We start from the raw sequence: 17336 nt of genomic DNA, 5'->3' as shown, positions 1-17336 counted from the left end.
CCAATAATATGAGCAATCTTGATATTGTTTAATATGTGGTTTATACTGTGTAAAATTATATGTTTTAATTATGTCTTTAAAAGAGAATTAAAATCAGAATGTTCTTCTGTAAAAAACAAGAACGTTCTTCGTTTCTTGTTTTGTTTGAGTGTTGAACTTTGACAACTATTATGCGTCAGTCCTTTGTCTCAGAAATATGATGTGCTTTATGCAAAAAGGTGAGCAATAGTGTCCTTGCTGTCATGGTTGTCCTTTCTCATAACTCATCAATTTAGAGATTGATCTTGATGTTTTGCTTTGCCTTTGTTGATCCTCTTTGATCGAATCTATCCAAAACAATCTTGTGTAGATTACTAACTTCCTCTGTGATGAATACTGATGTTTTGTAGTATAGATAGATGTACTTTTGTAGCCCATATCAATCTTAAATTACAGCAGATTTTGTTATTCTAAAGTTGTGAAAACGGATAACGTTCTTCGTTTATGTTTTGAGTGATTGCTGGATTTTGACAATTTTGACAGCTGTTGCGTGCCAAGCTTTTATGTTCTGTACGTGTGTCAGTGATGCAAGAACTTTATCATTTCTGTTTAGTTTGTACTTGCTTACTTTAGCCATCAACTTTGAGGACTAGTCTTGTTTTTTTATTCTTGATGCATTGCTTTGATTTTTGTTGATCTTATGGAAAGAATCTGTCAAAATGATCTTTAGTATATAATTATGTTCCTTTGTAATGAATACTGGTGATTTGCAATGTAGATTGATGTATTTCCGTAGCCCAAATCAACCTTGAATTAAAGAAGACTTTGTTCTTTGTAAACCAGAATGTTCTTAGATCAATGCTGTCAAAACCAGAACATTCTTCGTTTTTTCAGACTGCTATCTAGAATGATCTTCATTCTTGACAGTCAAGCTGGAGAATGTTCAGATCTGTCTTATCTTGCTAATTTGTGATTTTCTCTCTTTGTGATTTGAGTAGTTTCTTTGAATTTGATTATCTCAGTTTGTTCCTTGCCAAGTGTTGATGATATTGATGTAACATCCAGAAGCTAAAACTTCTTTAACTAGTGGAGATTGATTGATCTTGGAGCTGTGATGATCATTCTTGAAACTGGAGAACATTCTCCGTTTTCCAGATTTTGTTAAGAATGTTCTCCTTTCTTATCTGTTTAGTTTCTTTTCTTTTTATGCTTATTTATTTGTTTTGTTTAAATCCTATTTTTAAATTAATACATTCAAAAACACAAGTTAAATTAACATAACATTTAGAATTATAATTAACATTCTTAATTAACTTTTTGTTTGTTTTCATTAAAACATCAAATTGAGATTTTGTTTCAACAAAAGTCACATGATTTTTTTTTCTTTCTATCTTGACAATTTATTTATGATTGTACGGTAAAAATTTAAATTTATCATTCTCTCATTTAATACGTTATATATATATATATTATATATATGAAAGCGTTAAATATGTTTTTAGTTTGAATTAAATTTAAATTTTTTATTATGTTTTTAGTTTGAATTAAATTTAAAATTTTTATTTTTACTTCATTGACTTTAATCTCTACAACATTTTTCCTCAATGACTTGGATCCTATAAAATCAAAATAAATAGTCTTTATCGAAATGCTATCAAAATAAATAAATAAGTGGTTCCCTAATTCTCGAGAATCTTTTGATTTTAATTCCACTTAATTAAATGGTGAAGCTTAGACGATTCTTGCAAGACATTATGTAATTTCTAGGGTTCATTTTTTATAGCGGGTCTTAAAACTCACGTGTTTTATATTGTAAATTTTTGATTTCATTTGCGGACATATATTGTGATAATTTAGTTAATATTATTTTTGGTTTTTTTTTTAAATTTATAAATACATTTTTATGCACTGTGAAATAAAAATGAATTTAAAATTAAATTTTTAGATCTAAAATTTTATTATTTTAATATACTAAACATTTTATATTTAAAAATTAATATTTAATTTATTTTCTGTCAAAAAATTCTAAAATATTTGTGGAGACATATTTATAATAGTCCAAATTTATGTGAAAAAATAATTAAAAAATTTAAATGAGAAGTCACTTAAAATCAAAAACAAAATACAGGTAAAATTGAAATTAAAAAAAATTATAAAGATTAAAAAAAAAATTGATAATACTCCATTAAAAAATTGAATATTAACCTTTTTTTCCTTATATGTTTGTTACACAAAAATGTTGATTTGATTTGAGTTGTTGAGTTGTTTATGAAAGTGGAAAAGGTTAAAATCAACCCAATCCTATTATCTATCTCCAATTCTCTATTCATTCATCTATGTTCTTGATTCAGTGTAGAATGGTTAGTATGGCGTTGCCACTCGTCATCTCTCTTTTCAAACCTTTCACAACCACCACTCGCCTCCATTCCACACTCTTACGCCGCCGTCGTTTCACTACTACTACTACTCTCTCCGCCACCACCACTCCTCCACCTTCTTCACCTTCACCTTCTCTCTCTCACCACTCTTCTACTCACTCCAATTCTTCTCCTCACAACCTCTCTTCCCTCACTTTTCAGCAAGCCATTCAGCGCCTTCAGGTCTTCACATTCTACTTTTTCAAAATCCTCATATTTTCTTCCCATTTTTCAATTTAAATAAACTTTATTTTATTTTATTTTATTGTTGCAGGAATATTGGGCTTCCGTTGGATGTTCCATTATGCAATGCAGCAACACAGAGGTAATTAACTTGCTGCATCCTCATTCATTGATTCAATTGTCTCTTTCGGAGACCTTATAGAAGCAACTTTTGACATGTTGTTTTCAATTTATTTTCATAACCTTTCCAAGACAACTTTATTAAAATAGCTTATATGAAAATAGTTTGACTTTATTTTACCTTTTGTGATAGAAATAGCTTATACACAAACACTTAAATGATGATCGGTCTATGCTATAATTACTTAAGTTGTTTATCCAAACAGGTCCCTAAAAGCTCTCGTTGCTTCTTTTTGTTTGTTACTACTTACTACTACTTGATTTTGAGCTTTGGTTTCATGAGATGAAGTCTGGATTTTAACCTTTTGACCATGTAAAATTATACGTACAAAAAATATTTTATGCGCTGTGTGATTCTGTTTTCATTTCCTTGTTTCTAGTACTTGTTTCTGCAATGGAGTAGGCTCGACATTGGTTTCTATATGCTGCAGTTAATGCCACTGCAACTAGCTAAAATACAAGCGATAACATTTTGTTTTAAAGTTCTTAATGTGCTGTAAGAGGCACGGCTTTTAATTTTGGTCTGCAAAAGCTGTTCTAAAGAAATTTTCAGCATTTTGACTATATTTACTAATTTGTACTCCCGCAATAATTTGTCTTTGATATATGTATACTTTGGCTATATATTGAGCAGGTTGGAGCTGGGACTATGAATCCTCTTACATATTTAAGGGTTCTTGGTCCAGAACCATGGAATGTTGCGTAAGTATGTTTTAGATGTAAGTTCATTGATGTGTTTGTGCATCAATTTTCCAAAATATCCATTTGGTTCAGAGAAAAAGTTTCCTGAGAGAAAGTTTTGGAAATGATAGATTTTTTACTTTCCTTCATAGTCAAAAAGACTATAAAAGTTAGAAGAAGTGTATATATCCTGTTAGATAATAAGAAGATATCTTATATAATATCTTGATGTTTTTTTTTGAAACAGATAATATCTTGATGTTATCTTTAAGTGTCTCAGATTATCTCTTAGGTTTAGTGTCTATATTTCTTAATTATTTATCATGATTTGTTTCCCTATTATGTTAGAATTAGAAGTCTGGCATTTTAGTACAAATTAGTTAGTCCTTAGCTCCGAGTCTTTTGTTTTTAACATTTTATTTATTTATTTATTTATTTATTTGTTGTCGTTACTTGCTAATAATGAATGGGGAGTGTTAGGGTTTTGGGTTTAAAATTCCTGGTGTTTTTGTTTTTCCTGATGAAAGGTATGTGGAACCTAGCATTCGCCCTGATGATAGTCGATATGGAGAAAACCCGAATAGGCTCCAAAGACACACTCAATTTCAGGTCAACTTTGATATTTATGTTTAAATTCAGAATTTGAAGTTCTTAAATTCATTTTCTAGGATAACTTACTGCCATTTTTGTCATTGATTTCTTGGTTGCTTATGAACTCAGGTAATATTGAAGCCTGATCCTGGAAATTCACAGGACCTTTTTATCCGCAGCCTTTCAGCTTTAGGTAGTAAAATTGGTTCTAATATCCTCTGAATCACCAGAAATAGACTAATACTCTTCTTTTAAATTGCTGTTTTTATTTTGATTGATGGTTATTTCAGTACACAAATAAAGGACACATGAAAATGGAAGGGAAACCTTATCAAAGAAATATGAAACTTCCTGTTTAGAAAACTAAGAAGCTTTGATTGGAATAGCACATGAATATTGTGCAGTTCTTTCTATAGATTATCATTTACCTGATTCTAAAACTCTGGATCTGAACTTGTGGAGTTTATCAATGATAGGTATTGATGTTACTGCACATGATATACGATTTGTGGAGGACAACTGGGAGAGTCCGGTAATATTTATTGTTTTGGTTTATAACTATTTTAATGCTGCTTACTGAAATGCAATTTAAACTTTTTTTTTTGTCTTTTAAATTTCGTGCTGTTAAAGTTGTCATCTACATATCGATATGTTAATTAAGAATGTATATAGGTTCTTGGTGCTTGGGGTTTGGGATGGGAAATCTGGATGGATGGAATGGAGATTACTCAGTTCACCTACTTTCAGCAGGTACGTTTTGTTGCTTGGATAGAAATACTAGTACTTTTGCACCGAGAAAAAATTTACTAGAGAGAAGAAAAAATTAAATGTGGTGGAATTCAGCATTTCTTGCTTAACAAACATGAAGACTTTTTCTAAGAGAGAAGAAAACACAATCTTTTATTTATCATCATGTTTTTGTTATATGTTACTCCCTCCGGTCCTGTATATAAGAGAATTTTTGGTTCTATATATAAGAAAAAGTTACGACTTTTAAGGTGCATTTATTGTTTAAATTACTTTTATATCCTTATTTAAAATGTTTGTCTTTTTAATATTATTAGTGGATATTTAAAGTCTCACAATTTTCAATAAGGGGATATACGTAAAAATAATCAAAAAGTTAAAACAATTAATGAGTGCATTGGTTTTGATGTTTTTTTGTTATTTTCTCTTATAAATAGGACCAAAGGTAGTATCTTTTAAGGGATGTTCAATTCAATTATTGAACTAGAAAATAAACCCTTTTGAGTGGTTCTCTACCAATTACTTTTATATGTTTTCATCTTGCTCTCCCTCCAGGCTGGAAGTCTCCAGTTATCACCAGTATCAGTAGAAATCACTTATGGCCTGGAGCGTATCCTCATGTTACTGCAGGTCAGTTGGCTGATTTTCTTTTTGAGACCCTCAAGTTGAGTGTTCAAAGTTTTATTCGCCACTGCAGTTGTCATCCAAAAACTTTGGTAACCAATTTAGTTACTAGCAGATCTAAAATGTCACCATATTCGTCCTTATGAAGGACTGATGTATAAAAAGAACAGATTGGGTGACCAATCAAATCCCCGAAGGACAAATTTCGTGACACGTTTAACTTTGGAGGACCAACTTGAGGGTTTACCATTTTTCTTCCTGCACTCAACCTCTATCGTCCATTAATAACTTTCTAAATTTTTGTAAATTTTGTGACAGGGAGTTGATCACTTCAAGAAGATAAAATACTCTGATGGAATAACTTATGGAGAGCTGTTCTTAGAGAATGAGTACTTGATTATTCTGATTACTGGTTTTTGGATTGCGTTTGATTTTATTTTCTGTGATGAAATGTTGTTTGGCATTGTCATCAAGAATGTTACATTTTTCCTTTCATTTGTTTTTTCAGTTTGCTAATCTTGATTAAAATCTTGACTGCATTGTAAATGATGGTGAAAGTATTTTGTTTTGTATTCTAGAAAGGAAATGAGTGCATATTACTTGGAGCATGCCAGTGTCGATCATCTTCAAAAACATTTTGATTTCTTTGAGGAGGAATCTCGTCATTTACTTTCTTCAGGCCTTGCAATCCCCGCGTATGTTTATGTCATTTTATATATTTATCATATTTCTTAGCCTCATTGCCTATTTAATGTGCTTCTCTTTGTCCATTATCTTAACTTCTGACTTATGTTTTGCAACTACATGCTAGGTATGATCAGCTTCTGAAAACGTCTCACGCCTTTAATATTTTAGACTCCAGAGGCTTTGTTGGAGTAACAGAGCGTGCTCGATATTTTGGTCGCATGCGTAGGTATTGCTTGTTGCCTGATTTGTAACTTGAATACATGTAGGAACATTTTATGGAATTGCATTACTTTGATAAATTGTTGTAATCTTAATTTTTCTGCATTTCACGATGCTTTTCCTTCATCTTGGTTTTCCTCAGTTTAGCTCGCCAGTGTGCCCAACTTTGGTTGAAGACCAGGGAGATGCTTGACTTCCCCCTTGGTTTCATCTCTGAACCTGATCATTCTGTAATGCCAACGGATGTTGTGGAGGCTGCATGTGAGAAGGTTAGTTTGCATATGTGTTCACTAAGTCACCTTATCTTGCATAAAACTTTGATGCTGCTAATATCTTCAAAATGTTGTTGCTGCTTTTGTTAAACAGTTTTATTCATTCAATGATCTTCCAGCGATGATATAAATGCTTGGTCATTGACATGTTATTAGAGTCTTTATGATGATTTGGTTTAGAGTTCACTTTTTGCATGCACACTTAATCAAATTTCTGCACTATTAGTGTGAGGTTTATTTCCATGATCCACCAGAGATTGAAACAATATTTGGGATTTCACCTGATAACTTGAGATTTGAATCCCTGATATGAGTCGATATAGCAATTGTAACATATTTATTACAAAATTCCCCGTCAACTAAAAAAATGTAGTTTTGTGGCTTGTTTCTGGCAATGTCTGTCTAAGTCTTGGCTGCCTGATTGTAAACTATCGGTGTGGTATTAGTGCAGATTTAATTAGATTTTTGAGTAGGCATTGAGCTTCGTGGATATCAAAATCAGTATATTATTACCAATATACGAAATGAAACATGATTTTACTTTGAGTGTCTTCAGTCGGAGTAATCAAGCAATATACATTATAAACTATTCTACATATTACCTCTGAAAATATGTCTAGGAATCATAAAGTTAAAAAAATGAATTCATTCACATTTTCAATAGCAATATTTTAAGCATTTGCAGGTATCCATGCTTTAAAGAACACCGGTATCTTGTATTTCATGTTACAGTTAGTGGATGTTGTTTGTTTGATTATTAATTCAAAACTAACATATAGACATGATAGGGTTAAATCATGTTAATGTTTAGCTTGAGTACGGGTTTTATTATTGATTATTGTGTGACTTTATTTATAAATTAGTGTAAAATTCTAGCTTTACTTTGGTTCAGGTGCATGATCATGCAAGAGTATTTGTTCTCGAAATTGGGACTGAAGAGATGCCACCTCAAGATGTTGTTGATGCAAGCAAGCAAGTATAACTGATTTTCATCTGATTAAAATCATGATATTTCTACTTTTTTCATACTTCTATTTTGGATTTCAAGCACTTTCATTTCTTTTTTGTGATGCAGACTATTTTCAACCGTTCACTATGCATTTACTATTATCCCTCATTATGTATTATTTATTAAAATTATTATTATCATTATTCAATATTGATTTTACTCTGCTGGTTATTGTAGCTGAAAGATTTAATATTGCAATTACTGGAACGGCAGAGGTTAAAGCATGGTGAAGTGCAGGTTTTTGGCACCGCACGGAGACTTGTGGTGAGGGAATACACTTTTGAGCACAAGTCTTGTGTTTGTAGATGCTTTTCATTTGTGTAATAGTTGATCTAGGATGAAGGTGTTAATTTATGCATTCTATGAGTTTTTTTTTAATTTCCTTACTTATCATAGAAAAAAAGTATTAATATAAAAGAAATGAAATATATAAATTCTAGTTATTTGTGTTAATTCTATTTGTGAAGCATATGTTTCATCATTTATTTGTGTCAAAATGTGAAGCATACGCTCCTTCTATGGTACAGATCTTTTGTTTGGAGTGTAGACATAATAGAATTAACACAAATAATTAGTTAAAGAAACACATGCTTCACATTTTGACATGAATTAGCTAGAAATAAATGATGAATTATATCAATAGCATCACATATTAAATTTGGCACGTGCATTGGATTTTGTTTATGGTACTTGACATTTCTCATTTTGGCATGCTTTCATGTATTTTTTTTTCTTCCCGGATGTCAGGACGATATCCTTGGTTCTCACTTGTACCAACTACCAACTCTCTTTAAGTTCCTACTTAGGATTAGTAGATAGAATCATAAGTTCTAGAGTTGAAAAATATACGCATTGCAATTCATACATTATAAAAATTTGAAGTCTTACTGTTTTAGAAAAGCTCACATAAGAAATGATAGTAATCATATCTGTTCCTTGTTGTGAACTCCACAGGTTTCTGTTGAAAATCTTTTAACGAAACAAACAGAACAGGAAGTTGAGGTTCGAGGTCCTCCTGTTTCGAAAGCATTTGATAATGAAGGGAATCCAACAAAGGTTTCATTGTGCTTTAGATTTTTCTTATGGCATCCTGAATTGTGGTTCAAGAATGCTCTGCCTTAATTTAGTTTTCTTATGTCAGGCTGCTGAGGGTTTTTCCCGCAGATACTCTGTTCCATTGGACTCGGTATATCAAAAGGTTGATGGTTAGTATCCAGAGCCAAGCCACATGTTTAGTGGATTTGGATGTGTTTATTTTTTTCCTACTCATCATTTTTGGCTTTTTCTATTGTTGGTTTTCATTTTACACTACTGGCAAGCAACTAGAGAAGAGTTAAGTGTTACATACATAAAAAAAAAAAAAAAAAAGAGTTAAGTGTTACACATATAGCAAATAACTAAGGTATAATCATGAACTGCCACTTCCAATGCTTTCTATAAAGTGCACTTGTTGCTATTAGAACATGCTTGAGCTTTTAACTTGATTTTCAAGAACTCTAATTCAATTTGTGTAACGCATCAATTTTCCTGTTAATATGCTGCTATACCATAAGCCAACTCAATATTATGTGTGATTTCTTGTTATATTGCAGGGAAAACAGAATATGTATATGCTCGTATAAAAGAGTCTTCAAGACATGCTTTGGAGGTTTTCTATTCTTAATCTTTGAAATCTAGGCATTTTATGTTTCTAATTATGTTTTGGTTTATTTCTGTGCTTCTTGCACCTCTTTTAGAACAAAAATGCGATTGCTGCTGATTTTTTCTACTCTCATTAGGTTTTATCTGAAGATTTGCCTGCTACTATTGCTAAAATTTCATTTCCAAAGACAATGCGTTGGAATTCACAGGTATGCTAGCTTTTTAAGTGTGTTTCTTACGCAAATTAACTCTATCTTCAGAGATGTCTCAGAACAACAAAAGACATATAGCATGTTATGAACCAACTCTCGCAAAAGTTGTTAGGTGAAAACAAGGATGGTTTTTATAATGTGCTCCATTAAGCAACAAAAGCATGTATACTAGACCTGGTTTTGAACTTTATTAATTTTTATTTAGAAGAATGAGAGAAACAACGATTTTAACACATTCTCATATGTTTAATATATAGGTGATGTTTAGCAGGCTTATCCGTTGGATTTTGGCCTTGCACGGAGATGTAGTGGTCCCATTTATGTTTGCTGGGGTGACGAGGTAATTTACTTTCTGGATATTCTCTTAACTTTGCTGTTCCCTGCATGTATTTGTATTGGATATTGCTTCATATCCATCATTTTAGAAGAACTTTATTTGTAACTTTATCGTTTATAAAGTCACAAATAAACAATAAATATAGAACTTTGTCCTTGTCTCCTGAGATGGTTTTGAAAGCTTTCGGCAAATAGTATCTGTTTTCTCTCTACTGATCTAATTCTTTGAAATACTTGGAACTGTGATAGTACTTGGATTGTTCTTTTTAAGTCAAATAAAGTAACATATTTGTTTTTTTCTCTCATGAAAAACAATATTTATATAGCTCTTGTCAATGTGGTTAAAATGCAGAGAACTAGAGAAGTCATTTATCTGAATTTTTTCATACATACATGCATACATTGTCTTGATTTTAACTTCGACATAGCCGCCATATCGTTACCCATAATACCACTATAACATTTTGGTAGTTGGCCTCTACGCTTTGCTACCCACCGTTAACTAAATAGAGGAATATCATAAAACAGGTGCATTTACTAAATCATGTGCTTGATTTGTCTAGCCAATTCCTAGAAGAAAGATTCATATAACTATACACTCTCGTTTGAACTTATCCCGACACATTATTTTATTTTATTGTTGCAAGGCATAATATTTCCTACTAAACAACCAAAAACAGGAGACAGTTCAAAGAATCAAATTAGAGAAATAATATCTTTGTCCACATACGCTTGGCCTAGCTGACGTTTGATTAAAATAGGTTCTTTTAAGTTTATCAGTTTCCTTTTTATCATATGCTGGGTGAATAACTCTTACCATGTTTGTTTATACTATGCAGTGGAAACATGTCTTGTGGCCTTCGCAATACTACTTCAGCCGTTGTTCAGGTGCATGCCAAAATGTTTTTAATCAATTGATTTTATGCTTTTATGTTGATACTTAGTTGGTGCAACGAGCAACATTGATCTTTGAGAAAAATCTTTCTATGTGTGTGTATCTTGATTGTATATATCAAATGATTCAAATTTAAGATAAATTCGTAGTTTGTAAGTGTATAAACTTATAATCAATATTTACTTATATTTTACATTAAAGTGGTTTGTGATGAAGCATTGATTATTTGTTTGAATTATATAAAACTTTGTAAACTAGATCTACTTCACGAGAATTTCTATCAATTTTACAATTGAGTGGATAAAATTTACCAAGCACAAAAACCAAAGCTTTTTTCCACTAGTTGGCTATATGGATTGATTGTGAAATTCACCATTCATTAATTAATAATTATAATACTAATGGGTGTCACCGTGTAAGCTTACCATATCTTACATTACATCTGGTGTCAATGAGTCCTATTTTGTGTTTGTGTGTATTTGTAAGAGCTACCATATTCTGGTTTTCTTCTCTATTGTTTTCTTTTTATTTGTTTTCTTTCCTAACGAGCGTCTCTTACCCTCCTAACTCTTTTAATCATCTTTGGTTTTCCTTAAGGGATTTTTTCTTTTATATTAAAGTAACTGCATACTTAATTTGCAGATAGAAAATGCAGAATCTTATTCTGTTGCAATGAAAAATGCGGGAGTCAATGTTACAGTTGAGGTATGAGTAGATAAGTTTGTCAATACAACAGATTCATAGATATTGAAAATATGACTAGATTTGTACTTTTGCCAGGACCGTAAGAAAAGAATTTTAGAGCAATCTAATAGATTAGCAGAAAGTGTAAATGGCCAACTTCTGATTCCGAAAGGTTTGCTAGACGAGGTAAGTTTTGGATGTTGCCTTTGCTCAATATTATTGCATATTTGCTTTTCTAAGAATTTCCATTTGCATTTGATTTTAGGTTGTAAATCTTGTTGAGGCACCTGTTCCAGTGCTTGGAAAGTTTAAAGAAACCTTCTTAGAACTTCCAAAGGATCTTTTGACTATGGTGAGCACTTTAGTTTAAATTATGCCTTTCCATGTTGATTATTATACTATGTGAAGAGGCATGTCTTAATGAATTAGTTCAAATGAATTATTTCTGCATTCCTATTTCTATTTGATTTTAGAGCTTCTGAATCCAGAAGTCGCACTCTCTTATCTCTTTGTTCTTTGTAATATCTAAACTGTTCAAGTGCCTCTGCAGTTTACAGAAAAAGTAATTTTTCTAGGAAGAAATAGAAGTACAAAGATAGAGGATCCGACATTCTCACTAGAAAATTCAAAAGAAACACTTAGAAACTAAGAAATTGAGTAATATAACAAGGAAACTTAGAAACACCTCTAAACCTCCTGGAGCAGAACAGCACAAACAAGCTAAGAAAGTAAACCTGTCCCCAAATGTTGTCAAGCACTATTAAAGCGAACTTCATAATTCTATCACTCCTTTCCAGCCAATGACACCAGAGAACTGCAAAAGACAACAGTATCATAAGAGCCTAAACAACATTCGTAACTCACGAATGCTGGCAAAGCTGAATGCCATAAATAGACTCAACAAAGTTCACGGTGTCTTGACTCTAATAAAAAATATCAATATGCCCTTGACTGAAAATATCACAATTAACACAAATATCAAAATTAAACCAAACTAGTGAGGTTTTTGGATCTTTCAACTTAATAAATTGTGAATGGTACTGCTTGAATCATTGTCAGTATAAACCTGAAAATTTTGAGAATATTGAAAATAAAAGCCACCCATTGTTCTCCTGCAGGTTATGCAAAAACATCAGAAATATTTTGCTGTATGTGATGCTAATGGACAATTGCTGCCTTACTTTATTGCTGTAAGTTCTTTCCAATGATTTTATCCCTATAACTACTACATGTTTTGGCTTGTTATTTGTTAAATGATGACATGGTATTTTCTTCTAGGTTGCAAATGGAGCAATTGATGAGACTACAGTGAGGAAAGGAAATGAAGCTGTGCTTAGGTATTCTTAACTTCTTATCATGCTTATATATAACTTAACGAAAGGGTGTCGCTACTTGCTATGATACCCAGGCCTTCTCCGTAGGTGCTGGTTTTTTTGACGAGTTGTCACACATTTATTGGTCGTTGGTTTTGACTTGGTTGCCTCCGTTTAAGACCCAAATCTCCTAAAAGATTAATCTATTCGGTGAAGACCCAATAATGGTTTTATCGTTCTAACATGTCCTTTCATGCAAAGAGCCCTTTGAGTTTGAAGCATTGATAATACAAAGACTCCCTCTACTATGTTAGAAAATTCAGGTTTATTTAGAAGACTGAAAGTAGCAAGTATCAAACCTTTGATCATGCATTCAAAGAGACTCTGGTAGCATATTAAGGATTAACCACTTCAAAAGCTTAAGCTTAAGCTACAACAGACTCCAGAGTCTAGACATTTAATGTGTGAACAAGTAACCGTTAAAATATATTGATAACTGGGAAATAAGAAAGTATCAGAGTAATCTACTTATTAAATTTTAGAAAACTTATTTTCACTTTGATTGAAATGAATTTTATAGATAATGAGATGCAGCGTCAATCTTTGTGCCTGTTGGATCCAATTTTGTTTCATGGGACATAAACCACATAATTTAATTATCTTTGCAGGGCTCGCTATGAAGATGCTAAGTTCTTTTATGAGTTGGACACTCGTAAAAGGTTTTCGGAATTCAGAGAGCAACTGAAAAATATTCTCTTTCATGTAAGTTGTATGTTGAAGTCTTAGATAAATGCTTGGTGTTAGCATTTATCCTTAGGGTTTTTAATCCTTTTGTAGTTTTATTTTCTTGTAAATGAGGCCAAAATAATTTCTCATGTTGATGTTGAAAATAAAATAAGGGGAAAGGTTAGAGACCTCAGAATAATACTAGTTATGTATTTCTTTTCATCCTTTACTAATTTTTTTCCGTTTCTACGAGGTTAAAATATTTTATCACGAGTTAATTGGTATTGGCTGTTTGTTTTGATAACATGGAACGAAACAGGAGAAGCTTGGAACCATGCTGGATAAAATGACTCGTGTGGAAAACATGGTTGCTAAGCTAAGTTGCATGTTGGATATTGATGAAGAGATGCAACAAATTATCCAGGAAGCTGCCTCACTTGCCATGTCTGATCTATCCACATCGGTTGTCACTGAGTTTACCGCACTTTCAGGAGTTATGGGCCGTCACTATGCCCTTAGAGATGGATACTCTGAGCAGGTTGTTCAACTTTTGGTTGATTATTACTTGGTAATCTTAGAAATCATGACCCTTGCAGTCTCAGTACTGCATCCTATTTGGTTACTAGCTACTTATCATCTTGCAATTTTTTTTCCGTGTCACGTCATATCTTGCAGACTGCAGAGGCCTTGTTTGAAATCACACTTCCTAGATTTTCTGGGGACATGCTTCCTAAAAGCGATGCTGGCATAGTTTTGGCAATTGCTGATAGGTAAAACTGGTGCCTTATTATGAATCTTTCCAGCATATTCTAGTAATAGTTGTATCTGATATAGAACTCAAGAGTTCCTTGTGAACTTTGTGAAAAGAGCTCCAAATCTTTGTTTTTATTATCTATTTGTTTGCCTAGGCTATTATCAAAGTTCATGAGATATGTGCATAGCACAGTGGATTTAAGGTTCCCTCCTACTATGATATATGGTGGTGCCACCCAAGTTTCATAAATTGTAAATTTAGAAGTTGAATTTGAAAAAGAAAGACTATCAGTTTAGGAAATTGGAGAAGGATTTAATTCATATAATATTTTTTATATTGTCAATCAATCATAACTGTTTTATCAGAAAAAACATTTGACTTTGATCCTAACTATGCTTAAAATCATGATTGGTTGTGATTTGTTGACAGTAACACTTTTTACACCGACATTGTATAGAAATTAAACTCAATTAGAGAATTGGCATGTGAAATTGAAAATGATGGCTGATTTTGATTTTCAAGTGTTATACATTCCTTCAGCCTGACACTGGCAAAAGTAGCGGCAATGCTACCCCCGTAAATACCTTATTTCTTTCATGAACACAATCTGGAATGAGTCTAGGATAAACCTCGTTATACTAGAATATGTCTGACTGAGTCTAACAACATGGCTTTACATCTTATATGATGTGATATATGTCTGCAGATTAGATAGCCTGGTAGGTTTATTCACCGCTGGCTGTCAACCTAGTTCCACAAATGATCCATTTGGTCTGCGAAGAATCTCTTACGGTCTTGTAAGTATAGCATAGCATTCTTTCCTCTAATTTTCATTCACGTTCTTCTCTTTTTTTTTTCTTACAATTTTTTTTTTCTTAAGAAACTTTAAGTAAAAAGTCTTGCACTCTGCACTATATTCTTCAGGTGCAATTGCTGGTGGAAAAGAATAAGAACCTAGATTTTAAAGAGGCTCTGGAACTTGCTGCAGATGTTCAGCCAATTAAAGTAAATCCTCAAGTAATAGACGAAGTAAGTCCATATAAATTTCAATTTCGAGTGGCTTCTTGTTATCGTCATTTACATCTCTTTTGGAATTGAAAGCTGATGGTCATCACTTTTTAGGTACGTCAATTTGTTACTCGAAGATTGGAGCAATTTCTGGTATGCATTGTGTGTGGTTACTTGATTTATTTATTTTTTGTGTGTATAAAGCCCAGGTGAATCTGACTGTGCTGCGATAATTGTTAACAGGTGGACAAGGGGGTGAGTCCAGAAGTTGTTCGTTCCATCCTTGCAGAGAGGGCTAATTTTCCCTGTCTAGCAACAAAATCTGCATATAAAGTAAGCAAACAGACATCTTTCATTTTACCTCATGTTTTACTTTGATACAGCATTAGTATAATCCCAATTACTTATTATGATTCATGATTAACTACTACATGAATGTTCTATGATTAAGAATAATAGCACTATGCCATTTGTGATGATAAATTTTTTTAATTCAGTATATATGTATTCCTGATGATTTTGAATGATTGATTTAGATGGAAGAATTATCAAAAGGCGAGCTTTTCCCTAAAGTAGTTGAAGCGTACTCTCGGCCTACTAGAATTGTTCGAGGGAAGGAAGATGTGCTTCATTTGGAGGTTTTAATTTAAAATGATGAAAACATAAGCTACAAATTAGTTTGTATTCATGTATTTTATCTGTAATTATTGAATGTGTATGTAAATGAATGACACTTGTTTTTCTTTTACTATTACATTATTAGGTGGATGAAGCTGCCTTTGAGACAAATGAAGAGAGAGTGTTGTGGAACACATTTTTGTCAGTTAAAAAGAGTATCAATCCTGGTACTTTCTATATCTCTAGCTTTTGCACATTTTGTTTGGAGTTAAATTAGATAAAATAAATTGTCTTGAAATCACAAAAGGAGAATCAATTTGAAAAATGTTTATATTTCTAACATAACTAATTTCATTTTATTGTTAATGCAATATAATTTGTTCTCCAACTTTCCTTGGTTCAAGTATATTTACATGGAACATTGATTTATTTCTTTTCCGTTTTACTTATGTACTATGATATCTAAATATTCTTCTCTGTACAGGTCTTGACATCGATAATTTCATAAAAAATTCATCTCAGCTTATACAACCCCTTGATGATTTCTTTAATAATGTCTTCGTAATGGTGGTATGTTATTCATATTTCTTTAAATTGTATTTTTTACTATAATGTTTGCCCTCTACACTATTTACAGTTTGAAATATTTAATGAAGAATAGTACACTAATTTTCTTTTTGGTGTAATTTAGGATGATGCCAAGATCAGAAAAAACAGGCTAGCTCTTCTAAAAGGAATTGCTGAACTCCCTAAAGGAATTGCAGACCTTACATTATTACCAGGATTTTAAGGATTGGCAAACACAGAGAGTATTTATGACTTCAAAAAAGCTATAATGTAAGGAATTGCAGACCTTACATTATAGACCTTCTTTTTTCATGCCTTGAAGGTCTTGTGCAATTTGGCCCAATTTTTCCGGGGAGCTACTTTTATTCCTCTATGTTTCTAGAAAATCACACCTGTGTCTGAAAGTATATTTATACTTTTAGGAGGGCAAAAAAGCTATATTTTTTTTTGCGGACGTATACTTTCCGAAGGGCATGTGCAGAGTGAGAAAAGAAGTTGTCTTATTTCAAAATTGTATCATGGTGTTTGATTTTAGGTTTTAGTCTAGTTGAATGTAAATTTCTGGCCATGTACTATATAATTCGTTTGTAATATTCTCACTCGACTAATAAAAATTAGTATAAACTTTTTAATTTTGAAAAAATATCTTTTAGCATGTTCTTCTTTGCATCTTTTATCTCTACGGTTTTCTTCTATCTCTAATTACAGTTAGTAATTTTCATTTTTTTAGTAGTGAGATCTATTAGAGTAACAAATCTCTTCTCCGAATTTTGATATAAGTGAGTATATTTTTTATGTCCTTAGCATTGAGATGAAGAGATTGAATATGTGGAACTCTGGATATGCCACAAGATTCTTAAATCGATAATGTTTTAGACTTAAAATGATTTCAATTAAAAGATTGTTTTTAAAGTGTAGTACTAATTGAAGAATAATGATATAGTTCATCTGAACAATGCCCAATTGATGATTTTGAGAGGGAAGAAGTTGAAA

At 32.0% G+C, this 17336-nt stretch overlaps 1 protein-coding gene across 3 annotated transcripts; it reads left to right on the top strand.

The window, feature by feature from the left end:
* Positions 1 to 2236: 2236 nt before the first annotated feature.
* On the top strand, positions 2237 to 16998 carry LOC101514446 (glycine--tRNA ligase, chloroplastic/mitochondrial 2). 3 transcript variants are annotated; one of them, XM_004515287.4, is made up of 36 exons: positions 2237 to 2579; positions 2671 to 2721; positions 3394 to 3461; positions 3968 to 4049; positions 4161 to 4224; positions 4508 to 4563; positions 4704 to 4781; positions 5334 to 5408; positions 5721 to 5791; positions 5981 to 6097; positions 6214 to 6315; positions 6451 to 6577; positions 7473 to 7556; positions 7767 to 7853; positions 8544 to 8645; positions 8731 to 8794; positions 9182 to 9237; positions 9368 to 9439; positions 9700 to 9782; positions 10618 to 10666; positions 11316 to 11378; positions 11454 to 11543; positions 11623 to 11709; positions 12476 to 12547; positions 12636 to 12694; positions 13339 to 13432; positions 13716 to 13934; positions 14072 to 14166; positions 14857 to 14947; positions 15075 to 15179; positions 15273 to 15311; positions 15402 to 15491; positions 15695 to 15796; positions 15922 to 16003; positions 16261 to 16346; positions 16468 to 16998. In XM_004515287.4, the coding sequence occupies exons 1-36, from the start codon at positions 2316 to 2318 to the stop codon at positions 16564 to 16566; spliced, it is 3225 nt and encodes a 1074-aa protein (XP_004515344.1). In that variant the 5' UTR covers positions 2237 to 2315; the 3' UTR covers positions 16567 to 16998. The 3 variants fall into 3 exon arrangements, with proteins under 3 accessions (XP_004515344.1, XP_012567241.1, XP_004515345.1); XM_012711787.3 differs by having other exon boundaries at positions 2554 to 2579; positions 3394 to 3465; XM_004515288.4 differs by lacking the exon at positions 2237 to 2579 and having other exon boundaries at positions 2669 to 2721; positions 3394 to 3478.
* The last annotated feature ends 338 nt before the right edge of the window (positions 16999 to 17336 follow it).

Source organism: Cicer arietinum, chromosome 7 (assembly GCF_000331145.2).
Source record: "Cicer arietinum cultivar CDC Frontier isolate Library 1 chromosome 7, Cicar.CDCFrontier_v2.0, whole genome shotgun sequence".
Taxonomy (NCBI): domain Eukaryota; kingdom Viridiplantae; phylum Streptophyta; class Magnoliopsida; order Fabales; family Fabaceae; genus Cicer; species Cicer arietinum.
Note: the sequence above shows the minus strand (reverse complement) of the source record. Positions and strands in the feature narration are given on the sequence as shown.

Coding starts and splice junctions, on each gene's coding strand:
- LOC101514446 (XM_004515287.4), top strand. CDS start 2,316: ATGTTCTTGATTCAGTGTAGAATGGTTAGTATGGCGTTGCCACTCGTC. Junction 4,782..5,333: donor AGTTCACCTACTTTCAGCAG/GTACGTTTTGTT, acceptor CTCTCCCTCCAG/GCTGGAAGTCTCCAGTTATC. Junction 6,578..7,472: donor TGGAGGCTGCATGTGAGAAG/GTTAGTTTGCAT, acceptor ACTTTGGTTCAG/GTGCATGATCATGCAAGAGT.